Genomic DNA, 16,698 nt, shown 5'->3' with positions numbered 1-16,698 from the left:
TAGGGCTGTGGTTAGGCCATAGCACAACAAGGCTACTTAACTCTGACCCAGGGAAGAGTTGGGGGTACGTCATCTGTTACTGCTCCATATGGTTAGCTGTCGCTGTGTTTTTTCTCTTAAAAATTGTGTGTGTGTGTGTGTGTGTGTGTGTGTGTGTGTGTGCGCGAGCCCCCCTTTTCTTCCCATGTACATCAGAGAAGAATTTTCCAGTGTCGGTTCTCTCCTTCCACTATTGGCTCTCGTGGCAAGTACTTTTTATCAACACTGAGTCATGGTTTGCTCTTCTTAGTTTATTGGATACCAGCTTCTCTGCCTGTTCATTCCTACAGCATGAGTTTTCTAAGGGAAAGTTTCTTTTTTTATTTATTTTTATTTATTCTGTATCCAGACCTAGACATTCTTGCATGCTAGCAGTGTGCATAGCTGGAGGCTTGGACTCCTGGCTAATAGCTCATTCACTGAACAAATATTGAATCCTTGAATTTAATAGTACGATAAGAATAAAGCTTGATACTTCTTTTTAGAAATTAATACCAGATCATTTTTCTTATTGTTTTACTCTCCTAATCTGAAAGGTATACCTTTTTGTATTTTATTCTTTTAGTAATTGTACTAGAGATGTAACATGAACACTTACTTATGTAGTCTGTGGTAATTTGAAAGACAATAGCCTCCAAAGGGATTGGCACTATTAGGAGGTGTGGCCTTGTTGGAGGAAGTGTGTCACTGTGGAGGAGGGCTTTGAGGTCTCTTATATGCTCAAGCCACACACTGTGAGACAGACAGTTTCCTGCAGCCTGCAAGATGTGCACCTGTCCAGCACTCTGTCTGCCTGCATGCTGTCATACCTTCAGCCACCATGCTTCCCACCGTGGTGATAATGACTGAACTTATGAAACCATGAACGTCCACCTCAATTAAATGTTTTCCTGTGTGAGAGTTGCCTTGATCATGGTATGTCTTCACAGCAACAGAAACCCCAACTAAGACATAGTCTGTACTTACTATTCTTTCAATCAGGTTACCTACTGCGACCATTCAAACTCTGATCTTCCCCCTTCTTGGCATATTCATGTTACTTAGCATTTAAAAAGTAAATATTTCATGTTCATTTGTCATGAAAGATTATTGACAATGTAACACATGTGTACAGTGTATTCTGCTTACCCTTCACTGCCGCTTATCATTTCTGTCCTACCCCCATCACTGTCCCTTTGTCACTACCAGTCCATTTCCCAGATTAATAACATCTGGTTTTGTTTTGTGAGCCATTTATTTTAGCCTGGGATGACTACATGTCTGTTGGATATTATAGTCTGTACCGAGATGGATGCAGGTTGGGATATCTTTATTTAAATAATACCTGACAAGCACAGCCAGAGCGTGCCCAGAGGCAGCAGGCTAGGGAGGCCAGAGAGAGAAAGAGAGAGAGAGAGAGAGAGAGAGAGAGAGAGAGAGAGAGAGAGAGAGAGAGAGAGAGAGAGAGAGAGAGCTCCCACGTGTCTGCCACCCCTTAAGAACTACCTACACAGCATCCTGAACTTCCCCTGACCACACCCTGACCACACCTATAGCTAGCTCTTAGGAAGTGTGGTTACAGTGTCTCCTTACAATTCCCTTTTTAGTCTAAAACAGGATTAAAACTTAATAGTATAAAACATCCAAAATTAACAATCATAAAGGTGAAATACAAGAAGACACAATAATCTGCTATTGCACATCCTAACTATGTCTGTTCCAGCTAAGCCCTAAAGTCATCTGAAAGGGGTATCCAACATGAACACCTCCTTCCAATCCCAACCCTAAACAATAGGAAAGTTATTCCTAACTAGGCTTACACCACCCTAATAGACAATAATGGGGAATGGGGACGTAGCATCTTCCAAGTTACTTCCTGTTGAAATGGGACGATGGTAGCCTTGTAGGGTCCTGTGGGAAGAAAATGTTAGTATAGTGAAAGTCTCTAATGGATTATCTCCAGTCCATGTTACATGGGATTTGCTTGATTGAAGATCTAGGTTAAAATCCTCAACTTGATTGAAGCCAGCACTCGAAGCTCTGGTGGGAGTGTCAATTGAAACCGAGTAAGTTGGATCCAGTGCAGTCTAGGAGGTATGGCCCAATTTCTTTTCCGGAGCGTCCAGGGATTGCTGTCAGGCAGGTTTTCATTGGCTGTGTGGGACTCAAACATAAGTGTTAGCAGAGAAGTGTTTGCTTGTCTATGTATGTATGTTGGAAAATAATGATTGTGAGACAGTGTACACCTTGAAGGAAAGAGCCAAGAAAGACAAAGACAGTCCCCAAATTCCTCTCTCATTCTGTATTACATCAAATGGCTTCTGGTTATAATACAGAAACTCTAAAATTTAGTTAAACAACATGCTTGAATTTTAGGGGCGGAAAGCCAAATCCAACCCTAAATCCAGTGTTGATTTTCTTGAATAGGGACTAGGAAATGAAGAGAAATAGAGTTATTTGAGAGACAGCTATAAAGTTTACCGTATGGCACGTTCCTTTTGTTTGATGGTTATAGCTACCTTCTCTTCCTTAAGTATCTACCCATGCAGTGTCCTTTGACTTCTGGAGATGAGTTTTCCTGTGAAGATAAAAACAAAGCACTTCCCTTTCCTTTGGGAGGCTTTTATTTAGTTTATGAGATATACCTCAGTAAATACCTGTCAGTCGTCCTTGTCAAGAGGGTTGTCTTTTTCAACTCAAATCTTGATCAATTTTTATGGTATCCAAAGTTTTTCTTCTCCTGTGGAAACAAATGGAAAACCCCTACCCCAACGTAACACATGTCCAGGCTTCCATTTGGAGGTCAGTACATCTTTGAAGTATACTGGTTGATTTAGTTCAGCAGTTTTTTTCTGTAGTTCAGTGTCTTTCTGCAGCTGTTTGTCCTTTGTCATTGGCATTAAAAAAGTTTAGTGTCAATAAAGCATTATGCAACCTGTGTTTGGGGGGTTTTGACTTACCAGCTTGCCTATGGAGCATCTCCTTAAGCATCCTAGTAGATCTTTCAACAACTGCTTGTCCTGTAGGATTGTGTGGTATACAGGAGACATGTTGTATGTTATAATATTTGAAGAACTGTTCCATTTTTGTGGAGACGTATGCTGGAGCATTGTCAGTTTTTATCTGTGAAGGTATACCCATAACTGCCATCACCTCTAGCAGTTGTGTAATAACAGAATCAGCTTTTTCAGAGTTAAGAGCAGTAGCCCTTTGGAAACCTGAGAATGTGTCTATAGTATGATGCACGCATTTCAAATTTCGAAATTCTGTAAAGTGAAAGACATCCATCTGCCAGATCTCATTCCTCCGAATGCCTTTAGGATTACAGCCTGCTGGCAGTGGAGTTTGGTTATAAAAGGAACAAGCAGGGCAGTTTCTCACTATCTCCTTGGCTTGTTGCCATGTGATGGAGAAGTCCTTCTTTAAACCCTTGCTATTTACATGATGTTTTTTATGAAATTCTGAAGCTTCTAGCACAGTGACAATTAATAAACAATCAATCTCATCATTGCCTTGTGCTAGTGGGCCTGGCAGTCCCTTGTGGGATCTGATATGTGTAATGTACAGTGGGTTACTTCTGTTTCTGGTTGTTTCCTGTAACTGCAAGAACAACGAGGTTAGTTCAGTATTATCAGGGACGAATTCTGCAGTCTCTATGTGCAAGACAACTCTCTCTGCATATTGGGAATCAGTAACTATGTTAAGAGGTTCTGTGAAATCCATAAACACCATGAGAATTGCATATAATTCTGTCTTCTGTACAGATGTGTCCGGACTTTGAACTACTTTACTTACCTCACCTGCTTTATAACTAGCCTTACCTGATTTGTTAGTATAAGTGTAGAAGGTAAGAACTCCAGAAATGGGAGTTTGTCTTACAATGCCTGGAAGAATCCAGACTTGTCTTTTTTATGAATTTAATTTTGTCGGTTTTGGGATAGTTGTTGCTAATTGTTCCAAAAAAGTCGGTAAGAGCTATCTGCCAATATTCATTATCCTTCCATAAGGAGGAAATTTCATCATTAGTTAAAGGTACTATAATTTCTGCTGAATCTTTTCCAGTCAGTTGACAAAGTCTTAATTTGCCCTTTAAAATCAAATCAGAAATCTTTTCTATATACGTCTTTAACTTTTTATTCTGTTTATTCTAATATAGTGTCTTCCCTCTGCATCCAATTCCAGAAGGATATTCTCTGGATGGCAAGATGACCAGAATGCAGTCTAAATCAAGGTTTATCTGATCTACATGGGCATCCAATATTCTGCTTTGTACCCATTGTAGTTCTTTTTCTGCCTCGGCAGATAATATTCGTGGACTGTTCAGTTGGTAGAGCATGAGACTCTTAATCTCAGGGTCGTGGGTTCGTGCCCACATTGGACGCCACGTGTACCGAGATGGATGCAGGTTGGGAGATCTTTATTCAAATAATACCAGCCAAACACAAGCCAGAGCGTGCCCAGAGGCTGCAAGCTAGGGAGGCCAGAGAGAGAGAGAGAGAGAGAGAGAGAGAGAGAGAGAGAGAGAGAGAGAGAGAGAGAGAGAGCTCCCAGGTGTCTGCTGCCCCTTAAGAACTCCCCATGTGTCATCCTGAACCTCCCCTGACCACGCCCAACAGGCGTGGTCAAGCACACCTGTAGCTAGCTCTTAGGAAGTGTGGTTACAGTGTCTCCCTACAATAGTCCTTTCTTTTCCTTCTCAGTTTTACCCATTTGCTCTTCTCCCATACTTGTTTCAGTTTAAATAAAATGAAGAGCAGCCAGGACTGTAATCACAGTTAGTCTGTTTTTTCTTGGCCATTTATTCATCCAGTCCCTTTTATTCTAATGTTGATTCATTTTTTACTGTCTACCTATTTTTATGATATTTGTAAAAACTTCCCCCCCAATTTTACCTTTTTTCCAGTTTATTTTTTTCCATGTTGACCTGCCCTTTTGCTTACTTAGTGCTTTATGATATTAATAGAGAGGACTATTTTTTTCTCACTTTAACCAGAAATTAAAATACCAAGGGAATTTAGATTTTAAAAATGTTTTCTTTGGTAAGTAGAATATCAGGAAACTTTATTTGGTTACCTTTGATGATTTCAGTTCATGTTGTAATCCTCATGCCCCATTTTCCTTATGGAATAATTATTGAAACAATTTTATAACAGTGCTTCGAATTTTAATTTCCTTCCTTTTCATGTGTGTCTGTGTAATGTACATGTACGCTTACACCCATGCTGAGATCAGAACAACTTGCAGGGATCCTATTCCTCTACTGTGTGGGCTCCAGGGAGTCAACTCAGATTATCAGGCTGGACAGCAAGTGCCTTTCTCCACTGAACCATCCTTGTAGCCCCAGTGCTCCAGATTTTAAAGCAACAAAAGCAACTACGTGAAAATTCATTTTCATTAAGTTTGAGTGTATTGGCCCAACCTAGTGATCTTTTCTAAGTCATCTAAAGCAGAAGCTGCTGCTGCAAAAATGACCTTTGCTTATGCAAACATTTGTGATTTTAAAATTGAAAACTCTTAATTTCTATCTGAATTTTCCAAAGGGAAAGGACATTACAGTATGAAAATATTAACATCAAGAAAGATAAACAGCATGACCGTTATGCATTTGTCCCGCGGCTTTATGAAGAAATCATATTGCAGGAGGAAAAAAAGGTCAGTTAAAAGGGATACTTCATCTGTTTTCTCTGTCTCTAATATTACTGAGTCATTGTCACCAGATAAGAGTTCTTTCAGGTCTACTGTGACTGACAGCTGTATCACTCAATGAGTGTTATGGAAGGGGCTATAGTACATGCCATGTTGTCACCATCTGCTTGGACGCTTTGTCATCAGGAACTCACGCTGCCTCTTTTCTTACTTCAGCAGTAGACAGTTCTTTTTCTGCAGATGTCTTTAGGCTGACCTAAGTTTTCCCTCAATATCATTGCCTACATTTTGCCTCCCTTACTCTGATTTCGTTTCCATACCCTCTTTTTTAGGAAGTTTAAGTGACATTTGTATCTTTGTTGGTTATGTAATGTCAGATTTTCTTACTTTCTTTGGACATCTTATGGGGGCTTCTTCCCCTTCCCCCAGATGGTTTCTTTGTGTAGTTTTGGAGACCAGGCTGGCCTCAAACTCACAGAGATCCACCTGCTTTGCCTCCCAAGTGATGGGATTAAAGGTGTGCGCCACCACTGCCCCGTTTATGGGGGCTTCTTAATTTGTGAATCTTGTTTTTTTCTCCTTTTAAAAAAATATGGTATCCAAAACTATTCCTAATATTCTGAGTGTGCTTTTAATTGCACGGAGCAAGATTCTTATCTTTTTTTGTTGTTGTTGTTCTGAATTGTGTATGTCTTCATGTAAAACTCATTTAGATGTATATTTAAGTTTTTTATTTGAAAATTATAGGCAAATACAATTCTCCTTTTCCTTGTATAGTATGTTTTAACTTAAGAGTAATGTGTAATGTGAGAATTTAAACAGCAGTACATTGAAAGTAATGATGTATGATCCTCAGTTGAAAAAAATCAGTAACTATCTCTGTAAGTTTTATTTATTTATTGCATTGGTGTTTCACCTGCATGCATGTCTGTGTGAGGGTGTCAGATCTTGGAGTTACAGACGGTTTTGAGCTGCCATGTGGGTGCTGGGAATTGAACAGCTGTCTCTCCAGCTCCTTCTATAAGACTTTTTTCCTCAAGATTTTCTTTTTATTTGATGTTAACTAACAATGAAACATTTACATAAAACAGGACATAATACATTATTGGGAAAAATATAATCAAAATAATAATGCACTTGTTTTAATAAAATATAGGTTATAATTTTAAAAACCAGTAAAAAGTATTAATTTTGCTTACTATGATCTAATGAATGTATTCAGTAATTTTATTTATTTATTTATTTATTTTTGGTTTTTCAAGATAGGGTTTCTCTGTGTAGCTTTGGAGCCTATTTTGGCACTCGCTCTGGAGAGCAGGCTGGCCTCGAACTCACAGAGATGCACCTGCCTCTGCCTCCCGAGTGCTGGGATTAAAGGTGTGCACCACCAACGTCCTGCAGTAATTTTATAATATAGTTTAAAAATATATTCAGAAATGGGTAAGAAAAGCTTTTGGCTCCCGTTAATGTTTTATAAATAGAACTTATACATATATGTAATCTTTTGCCATTAACATACATATTAAGATCAGAAAATTATTTTATTTATTTATTTATTTATTTATTTATTTATTTATTAGTTCAAGTTAGGGAACAAGCTTGTTTCACATGTTAAGTCCCTTCTCCCTCTCCCTCCCCTCATCCCATCCCTCCTCCCCCAGAAAATTATTTTAATTTGCAGTTTTGACTGTATTGAAGGTAGAATCCAAGGCTTTGTCGTGTTAGGCAAGTATTCTGTCATTTCATTTCCTCAAGATTTTTAGAAAAATTCCTGTGCCTTTAAAAGAATCTCTTATGTCATAGTGCTGCACGAAGAACCAATTAGTTCTGATCCTCGATGAAAGTCCAGCCTCCCCAGCCAAACCCTGCCCTCCTGGCGGGTCTCCCGGTAATCCCGGCGAGCAGATGAGAGAGGCAGTGAGCAAAACCGACCAAGAAGACTGCGGCCACCTCTCGGAACGCACGGGACGCGGCCGGGAGGGCTCCATGGAGGTGGACGCCGGGGTTGGGGCCACTGGCGGCGGCGGCAGCACCGCCCCGAGCTGCCACGGCGGCGGCTCCCCCGCGGGCCCCTCAGCGATCACCCCCTCTCTGCCTCAACTCGGGGACCGGGCGACACTGGGCAGCTTGTCGGTGACCACCAGCTCCGTGGTCGTGGAGAGCCCGCGGAGCACCGGGGCGGCGGCGGCGCGGCTCTCCCGGGACGCGGGGTGCGGGGGGCCCTCCGCAGGCAAGATGGCCGTCCCCGGCCTCGGCCAGCAGCTGCTAGCCCTGCAGCAGCAGCAGGTCCTCCAGCTGCGGCTCCTGGAGCAGATCCTCCTGCTGCTGGCTTCTCAGAACGCAGACCTGCCGACGGCGTCTTCCAGTCCTTCTCGAGGTACTTTACGAACGTCTGCCAGCCCCTTGTCCACACTAAGTTCCCATTTGTCTCAGCAGCCGGCGGCCGCAGCTGGCTTAGCACAGAGCCTTGCTGGTCAGCCTGCCAGCATGGGCGGTGTGACCCAGCTCCCGCCAGGCCAGCTACCTCAGAGCAGCTCCAGCACCGTCCCGCCCAGGCCCAGGAGTGCCACTTCTCCCCACATGAGCTTAGTTCCCACCCCGTCCCCAGAAAAAGTGGCTTCCGGTGCTGGTGCCTCCCATGTCAGCTCCCTGCCAGTCTCAGTGCCATCCTCACCGGCCTTCGCAGTTAGCAGCCGGTCAAGTCCCGCATCTAACCCACCTCTACCTCAGCCGACCCCAGCTAACGCTGCTGCTTTCCCCAACCCGTTGTCCGACGTTGGAACAACTGCAGAGGACTTAAACTCCCTGTCTGCCTTGGCCCAGCAAACAAATAGCAAGCCACCAAATGTCACTGACTTTGAATCAAAAAGTACTCCAGGCGAGGCACTCTTTAAACACAAGTGCAGGTTCTGTGCAAAGGTCTTCGGGAGTGACAGTGCCCTGCAGGTCCACTTGCGCTCCCATACGGGAGAGAGGCCCTTCAAATGCAACGTCTGTGGGAACAGGTTCTCTACCAAGGGGAACCTGAAAGTCCACTTCCAGCGCCACAAAGACAAGTACCCCCACATCCAGATGAACCCCTACCCCGTACCGGAGCACTTGGAAAACATGCCCCCCAGCACCGGCAACCCCTATGGCGTGGACATCCCCCCAGAGAAGCCCGCCACCAGCTGGCTAGACACCAAGCCAGTCCTGCCCACTCTGACCACTCCCGTCGGCCTGCCATTGCCCCCAACCCTCCCAACCCTCACAGAAGAGCCAGCCCCCACCCCTATTAGCCATTCTGCTACCAGCCTCCAAGGCTCAGTCAGAAGTGACTCTGGAGTGCCTGATTTGGCCACAAGAAACCCAAGAGGGCTCTCAGAGGAAGCTGAAGGGTCTGTTGTGCCACCCTTCTGTGGAAAAAGTGAAGAGACCGGCTTAGTCCCAACAGCAGGCAACAGCACCCTGAGTTCCCCAGTGGCTGACTGTGGCCCCGGAGGGGACACCTTCACCAACCCTTTGTTGCCACTCATGTCTGAGCAGTTCAAGGCCAAGTTTCCTTTTGGGGGACTCTTAGATTCAGCCCAGGCCTCAGAGACATCCATGCTGCAGCAGCTGGTAGAAAACACTGACAGGAAGGCCGGGGGCCGCAATGAGTGTGTCATCTGCCACCGGGTTCTCAGCTGTCAGAGCGCCTTGAAAATGCACTACCGGATGCACACCGGGGAGAGGCCCTTCAAGTGTAAGATCTGTGGCCGGGCTTTCACCACGAAAGGGAACCTTAAGGCCCACTACAGTGTCCACCGGGCTGTGCCCGCACTCAGAGTGCAGCACTCCTGCCCGATCTGCCAGAAGAAGTTCACAAACGCAGTGGTCCTTCAGCAGCACACCCGAGTGCACATGGGAGGCCAGGTCCCCAATACCCCAGCCCCTGACAACTACCCGGAGTCCATGGAGTCTGACACAGGCTCCTTTGATGAGAAAAATTTCAGTGACTTAGACAACTTCTTGGATGAGAACATGGAAGATTGTCCTGAGGGCAGCATCCCAGACACACCCAAGTCAGCTGGTGCTTCCCAAGACAGCCTGTCAGTGGAGAATGGGTCCTTGGAAGGGGATGTACTGACCAACCACTCATCCTCGGTGGGTGGCGATTTGGAGATCCGGAGTGCCAGCAGTCCTGCCATCTCAGAGTCTACCTCTTTCATGCCGGCTCTGTCCCCATGCAACAGCACCCAAGAGTTTCACAAGTCAGCCACTGTTGAGGAGAAGCCGCAGAGAGTGAGGCCAGCTGAGTTCGCCAACGGTCTGTCTCCCTCCCCAGTGAATGGGGGTGCTTTGGATTCTAGTCATGCAGAGAAAACCATCAAAGAAGAGTCTCTGGGAATCCTCCTCCCTTTCAGAGACCGGGGTAAGTTTAAAAACACCGCTTGCGACATTTGTGGCAAAACTTTTGCTTGTCAGAGTGCCTTGGACATTCACTACAGAAGTCATACCAAAGAGAGACCGTTCATTTGCACAGTTTGCAGTCGCGGCTTTTCCACAAAGGGTAATCTGAAGCAGCACATGTCCACACATCAGATGCGAGATCTGTCATCACAGTTCTTTGAGCCCAGTTCCAACCTCGGCCCCAATCAGAACTCTGCAGTGATTCCCGCCAGTGCATTGTCATCTCTCATCAAAACGGAGGTCAACGGCTTTGTGCACGTTTCTCCTCAGGACAGTAAGGATGCCCCCACTAGTCATGTCCCTTCGGGGCTTCTGTCATCCTCTTCAGCATCCCCAGTTTTACTCCCAGCTCTGCCCCGAAGAACTCCCAAACAGCACTATTGTAACACATGTGGTAAAACCTTCTCCTCCTCGAGTGCCCTGCAGATCCACGAGAGAACTCACACTGGAGAGAAACCCTTTGCTTGCACTGTATGTGGAAGAGCATTCACGACAAAAGGCAATCTGAAGGTCCACATGGGGACACACATGTAGAATGGTAACCCCTGCTCGCCTTGGCCGTCGGCTCCCTGTGGATGGCCCCATGGCAATTCTAGGCAATCCTGTCAAGTTCCTAGAAATGTCCCAGAAGGATCTGGCAGCAAGGTCAGGAAGCGGGGATCCGTCCAGTTTTTGGAACCAGTACACAGCAGCACGGTCCAACGGGTTGGCTATGAAGGCCAACGAGATCTCTGTCATTCAGAATGGTAGCATCCCTCCAATTCTTGGAAGCCTGGGCAGCGGGAGCAGCTCACCCGTCAGTGGGCTGACAGGGAATGTGGAAAAGCTGGAGAATTCTGAACCCAGTGCTCCTCTGGCTGGCCTGGAGAAAATGGCGAGAAGCGAGAACAGAACCAGCTTCCGCTTCACCCGCTTCGGCTTCGTGGATGACAGCAAAGAGATAGTCACAAGCTAAAGCTGCCCCACCATTCCACCCAGAACGCCGCCCGAGGTTGCCTCTGCCCCTTCTTACCTACCTTCCGGCTCCTGGGACTATGAATTCCATTATGAAGACATTCTTTTGTACTTTGTTCAGCCTCTAGAGTTCTAAGAAAACTTATTTATTAGTGCTGTAACCTTGCTTTGCAAACAGAATGCAAGCGTTAACTTTGGTCTTCTGTATTTTGGACTAAATAAATACTAGTGGATAGAATGCTATAAACTTGCTGTAATATTCACGGCAATGGCAAGTTGCCGTGCCAGGCAGTCCTAGTCTGGCATTAACTTAGTTTCTATATCCAGTTCAATATGAATCTGGTGTTGATGTAATGCCTCCGTGATGCGTTAGATCTCTAATAAAGTCTGTATATACACTTACACTTGGATCCTGCTGGAAAGTTCTATCAGCAAACACATTGTCTAATCTTTCCAAACGGAATGAAGGGAAGGACTTTAAGTACAGGCTGAACGTTTGAAAGGTTTGGGTTTCTTGTTTGTTTTGGTTTTGTTTTCATTTTTATTCTGAACTTCAACCCGCCTTTTTTGTTATTTTATAGAGTTAACCATTTCCGTTTTGAACTGCTATTTGTATTGTGCTTTTTACTTGAATCGTCTTTAATATTAACAAATTTCTGCACAGTAATAAGCACGCAGAATTCTTTAGAGGGTAAAAAACCCCACAAGTGTTGTTTTGGTAGTTGAAACTGAGACTTAGCATTTTTGCCTTGTAGGGTATATTCACAGTAGAAAACATGTGCTGGGATTTCACAATGCTGTTAATGATATCATCTTGAACAACCTTCAGTGGAGACATGTAGATGCTCTTGTATATACACTAAGACATATCACTTTCATTAACATGTACATATGTCCCTTACAAGAGCAAATGCTTCTTCATCGAGAGCAGGTATAGTGTTGGTTTATTTTATATTAGATATAGAAGGGGAAAAAAAGGAATGTTACATGCACTTTCTTGGAAACTTGAAAGGGGAGATTCCAATTTCTTTTTTTTTTCAGATATTTTTAAAATTTGAATTAGAAACAAGATTGTTTTACATGACAATCCCAGTTCCCTTTTCCCTCCCCTCCTCCCCTACCACCCCCCCAACTAAAACCCTACCTATCACATGTCCTTTCTTCTAATCTACACCTGACTCAACCTTTCTGCTCCCTATGTCCTCTGCATCCTTCCTCTTCTCCCCTTCTCATTCTCCTAGCTCCCTCCCCCCTCTTCCCATGCTCCCAATTTGCTCAGGGGATCTTGACCCTTTCCCCTTCTCCAGGGGACCATGTATGTCTCTCTTAGGGTCCTCCTTGTTTACTACTTCTCTGGCAGTGTGGACTGTAGGCTGGTAATCCTTTACTCTATGTCTAAAATCCACTTGTGAGTGAGTACATATCAGGTTTGTCTTTTTGTGATTGGGTTGCCTTGCTCAGGATGGTTTCTTCTAGTTCCATCCATTTTTCCTGCAAATTTCAAGATTCTATTTTTTTTTTTCTGCTGAGTAGTACTCCATTGTGTAAATGGACCACATTTTCTCTATCCATTCTTCAGTTGAGGGGCATCTAGGCTGCTTCCAGTTTCTGGCTATTACAAATACTGTTGCTATAAACAGTGTTGAACAGATGTCCTTGTTGTGTGAATGTGCTTCTTTTGGGTATATGCCTAGGAGTGGAATTGCTGAATCTTGTGGTAGACTCATTCCCATTTTCTTGAGGAGTTGCCATACTGATTTCCAAAGTGGCTGTACAGTTGGCACTCCCACCAGCAGTGGAGAAGTGATCCCCTTTCTCCACATACTTTCCAGCATAAACTGTCATTGGTGTTTTTGATTTTAGCCATTCTGACAGGAGTAAGATGGTATCTCAGAGTTGTTTTGATTTGCATTTCCCTGATGGCTAAGGATGTTGAACACTTTCTTATGTGTCTTTCAGCCATTTTAGATTCCTCTATTGAGAATTGTCTATTTAGTTCTGTACCCCACTTTTTTTTTTTTTTTTTTTTTTGAGACAGGGTTTCTCTGTGTAGCTTTGGAGCCTATCCTGGCACTCGCTCTGGAGACCAGGCTGGCCTTGAACTCACAGAGATCCACCTGTCTCTGCCTCCCAAGTGCTGGGATTAATGGTGTGTGCCACCAACAGCCGGGCTCCTGTACCCCACTTTTTAATTGGATTGTTTAGTGTTTTGGAGGCTAGCTTCTTGAGTTCTTTGTATATTTTGGAGATCAGCCCTCTGTCAGATGTGGGGTTGGTGAATATCTTTTCCCAGTCTGTGGGCTGTCGTTTTGTCTTGGTGACTGTGTCCTTTGCTTTACAGAAGCTTCTCAGTTTCAGGAGGTCCCATTTATCAATTGTTGATCTCAGTGTCTGTGGTACTGGTGTAATGTTCAGGAAGCGGTCTCCTGTACCAATTAATTCAAGGGTATTTCCCACTTTGTCTTCTAATAAGGTCAGTGGGCTGGGTTTATGTTGGGGTCTTTGATCCATTTTGACTTAAGTATTGTGCATGGTGATAGGCTTGGGTCTATCTGTAGTCTTCTACATGTCCGCATCCAGTTATGCCAGCACCATTTGTTGAAGATGTTCTCTTTGTTCCAGTGTATAAATTTGGACTGTTTGTCAAAAATCAGGTGTTTCTATGTGTGGGTTAATATCAGGGTTTTCAACTCTATTCCATTGGTCTACCTTTCTATTTTTGTGCCAATACCAAGCTGTTTTAAGGACTACAGCCCTGTAATAGAGCTTGAAGTCAGGGATGGTGATGCCTACAGAAGTTCCTTTATTGTACAGTGTTGTTTTGGCTATCCTGGATCTTTTGTTTCTCCATATAAAGTTGAGATTGTTCTTTCAAGGTCTGTGAAGAATTGTGTTGGGATTATGATGGGGATTGCATTGAATCTGTAGATTGCTTTTGGCAAGATTACCATTTTTACTATGTCGATCCTACCTATCCAAGCGCATGGGAGATCTTTTGATTTTCTGGTATCTTCTTTAATTTCTTCCTTTAGAGAGTCAAAATTCTTATGATACAGGTCTTTCACTTTTTTGGTTAGTGTTACCCCAAGGTATTTTATGTTGTTTGTGGCAGTTGTAAAGAGTGATGTTTCTCTGATTTCTTTCTCATCGCATTTATCCTCTGTATGTAGTAGGGCTACTGATTTTTTTTTTTTTTGTTAATCTTGTATCCTGCCACTTTGCTGAAGGTGTTTATCAGCTGTAGGAGTTCCCTGGTAGAGTTTTTCGGGTCACTTATGTAGACTATCATATCATCTGCAAATAGTGAGAGTTTGATTTCTTCCTTTCTCATTTGTATTCCCTTGATCTGCTTTTGTTGTCTTATTGCTCTAGCTAGAATTTCAAGGACAATATTGAAGAGGTGTGGAGAGAGTGGACAGCCTTGTCTTGTTCCTGATTTTCGAGGAATTGCATTGAGTTTCTCTCCATTTAATTTGATGTTGGCTATCAGCTTGCTGTATATTGTTTTCATTATATTGAGGTATGTTCCTGTTATCCCTGATTTCTCCAAGACCTTTATCATGAAGGGGTGTTGGATTTTGTCAAAGGCTTTTTCAGTATCTAGTGAGATGATCATGTGGTTTTTTTCCCTTAGTCTGTTTATATGTTGGATTACATTGATGGATTTTCTTATGTTGAACCATCCTTGCATCCCTGGGATGTAGCCTACTTGATCATGGTGGATGATTTCTCTGATGTGTTCTTGGCTTCAATTTGCCAGTATTTTATTGAGAATTTTGAATCAATGTTCAAGAGGGATATTGGTCTGTAGTTCTCTTTCTTAGTTGTGTCTTTGTGTGTCTTGGATATCAAGGTTATTGAAGCCTCATAAAAAGAGTTTGGCAATGACCCTTCTGCTTCTATTGTGTGGAATACTTTGAGGAGAATTGGTATTAACTGTACCTTGAATTTTTGGTAGAAGTCTTCACTGAAGCCACCTGGCTATGGGCTTTTTTTGGTTGGGAGACTGCTTCAATTTCATTAGGGGTTATAGGTCTATTTAAGTAACTTATCTGTTCCTGATTCAATTTTGGTAAGTGAAATCTGTTCAGAAATTGTCCATTTCCTTTAGATTTTCAAATTTTGATGAATATAGGTTTTTGAAGTATAACATGATGGTTCTCTGGATTTCCTCTGTGTCTGTTGTTATGTCCCCCTTTTCATTCCTCATTTTGTTAATTTGCATGTTCACTCTCTGCTGTTTGCTAAGTTTGGATAAAGGTTTGTGTATCTTGTTGATTTTCTCGAAGAACCAACTCTTCGTTATATTGATTCTTTGTATTGTTCTCCTAGTTTCCATTTTATTGATTTCAGCCCTCAAATTGAGTATTTCCTGGCGTCTGCTCCTCCGGGGTGTATTGGCTTTTTTGTTTTCTAAAGCTTTCAGTTGTGCTGTTAATTCTCTAGTGTGATTATTCTCCTGCTTCTTCATGTGGGCACTTAGCGATATGAACTTTCCTCTTAGTACTGCTTTCAATGTGTCCCATAGGTTTGGGTATTTTGTGTCTGCATTCTCATTGAATTCTAGGAAATCATGAATTTCTTTTTTATTTCTTCCTCGACCCAGGGATTGTGCAATTAATTTCCATGAGTTTGCAGGTTTTCTGTAATTCGTGTTGTTGTTGAATTCTAACTTTAAAGCATGGTGTTCTGATAAGATACAGGGGTTATTCAAATTTTTTTGTACCTGTTGAGGTTTGCTATGTTGCCAAGTATGTGGTCGATTTTAGAGAAGGTTCAATGTAGCACTGAGAAGAAGGTAAATTGTTTTGTATTTGGATGGAATGTTCTATAGGTATCTGTTAAGTCCAATTGGGCCATAACTTCGATTAGTTCCTTTGTTTCTTTGTTAAGTTTCTGTCTGGTGTTCCTATCCAATGGTGAGAGTGTGGTGTTGAAGTCACCCTCAATAAGTGTGTGCAGTTTTATGTGTGATTTGAGTTTCAGTAATGTTTCTTTTACAAACATGGATGCCTTTGTATTTGGGAAATAAATGTTCAGAATTGAGACTTCGTCCTGATGGTTTTCTCCTGTGATGAGTACGAAGTGACCTCCTTCATCTCTTTTGATTGATTTTAGTTTAAAGTCCAATTTGTTGGATATTAGGATTGCTACCCCTGCTTGTTTCTTGGGTCCATTTGATTGGAAAATCATTCCCTAATCTTTCATTCTTAGGTACCACATCTGTCTTTGAAGTTGAGGTGTTTTTCTTGTATGTAGCAGAAGAATTGATTCTGTCTTCTTATCCATTCTGCTCATCTGTGTCTTTTTATAGCCGAGTTAAGACCATTAATGTTGATGGATATTAGTGACCATTGATTGTTCATTCTTGTTTGTTTTTGATTTGGTGATGGTGGAGAAATTATGTGTGGGATTCTATCCCTTTTTCCTTTTGGCTGTTGGTAAAGCCTATATTTTTCTGGTTGTAGTTAAATTCCTTGGGTTGCAGATTTCCTTCCAGAACTTTCTGTAGGGCTGGATTGGTGGATATGTATTGTTTGAATCTGGTTTTGTCATGGAATATCTTGTTTTCTCCATCTATATTGATTGAAAGCTTTGCTGGGTATAGTAGTCTGGGCTGGCATCCATAGTCTCTCTTTTAGGTAGAAT

At 42.9% G+C, this 16,698-nt stretch overlaps 2 protein-coding genes across 2 annotated transcripts in view; both read left to right on the top strand.

Annotated features, from left to right (window-relative positions):
• Window positions 1-16,698, top strand: part of LOC100750831 (sperm-tail PG-rich repeat-containing protein 2) — a 438,268-nt gene that overhangs the window by 28,540 nt on the left and 393,030 nt on the right. Inside the window, exon 6 of the mRNA XM_035451543.1 lies at window positions 5,559-5,670. Coding sequence (XP_035307434.1) covers window positions 5,559-5,670 — 112 coding nt within the window. The remainder of the gene's footprint in view (window positions 1-5,558; window positions 5,671-16,698) is intronic.
• On the top strand, window positions 7,476-11,453 carry LOC100751128 (sal-like protein 1). Its single transcript, XM_035451542.1, is given in 2 exon segments — window positions 7,476-10,635; window positions 10,637-11,453. Coding segments are annotated over 2 exon segments (3,480 nt in total). The 5' UTR covers window positions 7,476-7,569; the 3' UTR covers window positions 11,051-11,453.

Source organism: Cricetulus griseus, assembly GCF_003668045.3.
Source record: "Cricetulus griseus strain 17A/GY chromosome 1 unlocalized genomic scaffold, alternate assembly CriGri-PICRH-1.0 chr1_0, whole genome shotgun sequence".
NCBI classification, from domain to species: Eukaryota; Metazoa; Chordata; class Mammalia; order Rodentia; family Cricetidae; genus Cricetulus; species Cricetulus griseus.
Note: the sequence above shows the minus strand (reverse complement) of the source record. Positions and strands in the feature narration are given on the sequence as shown.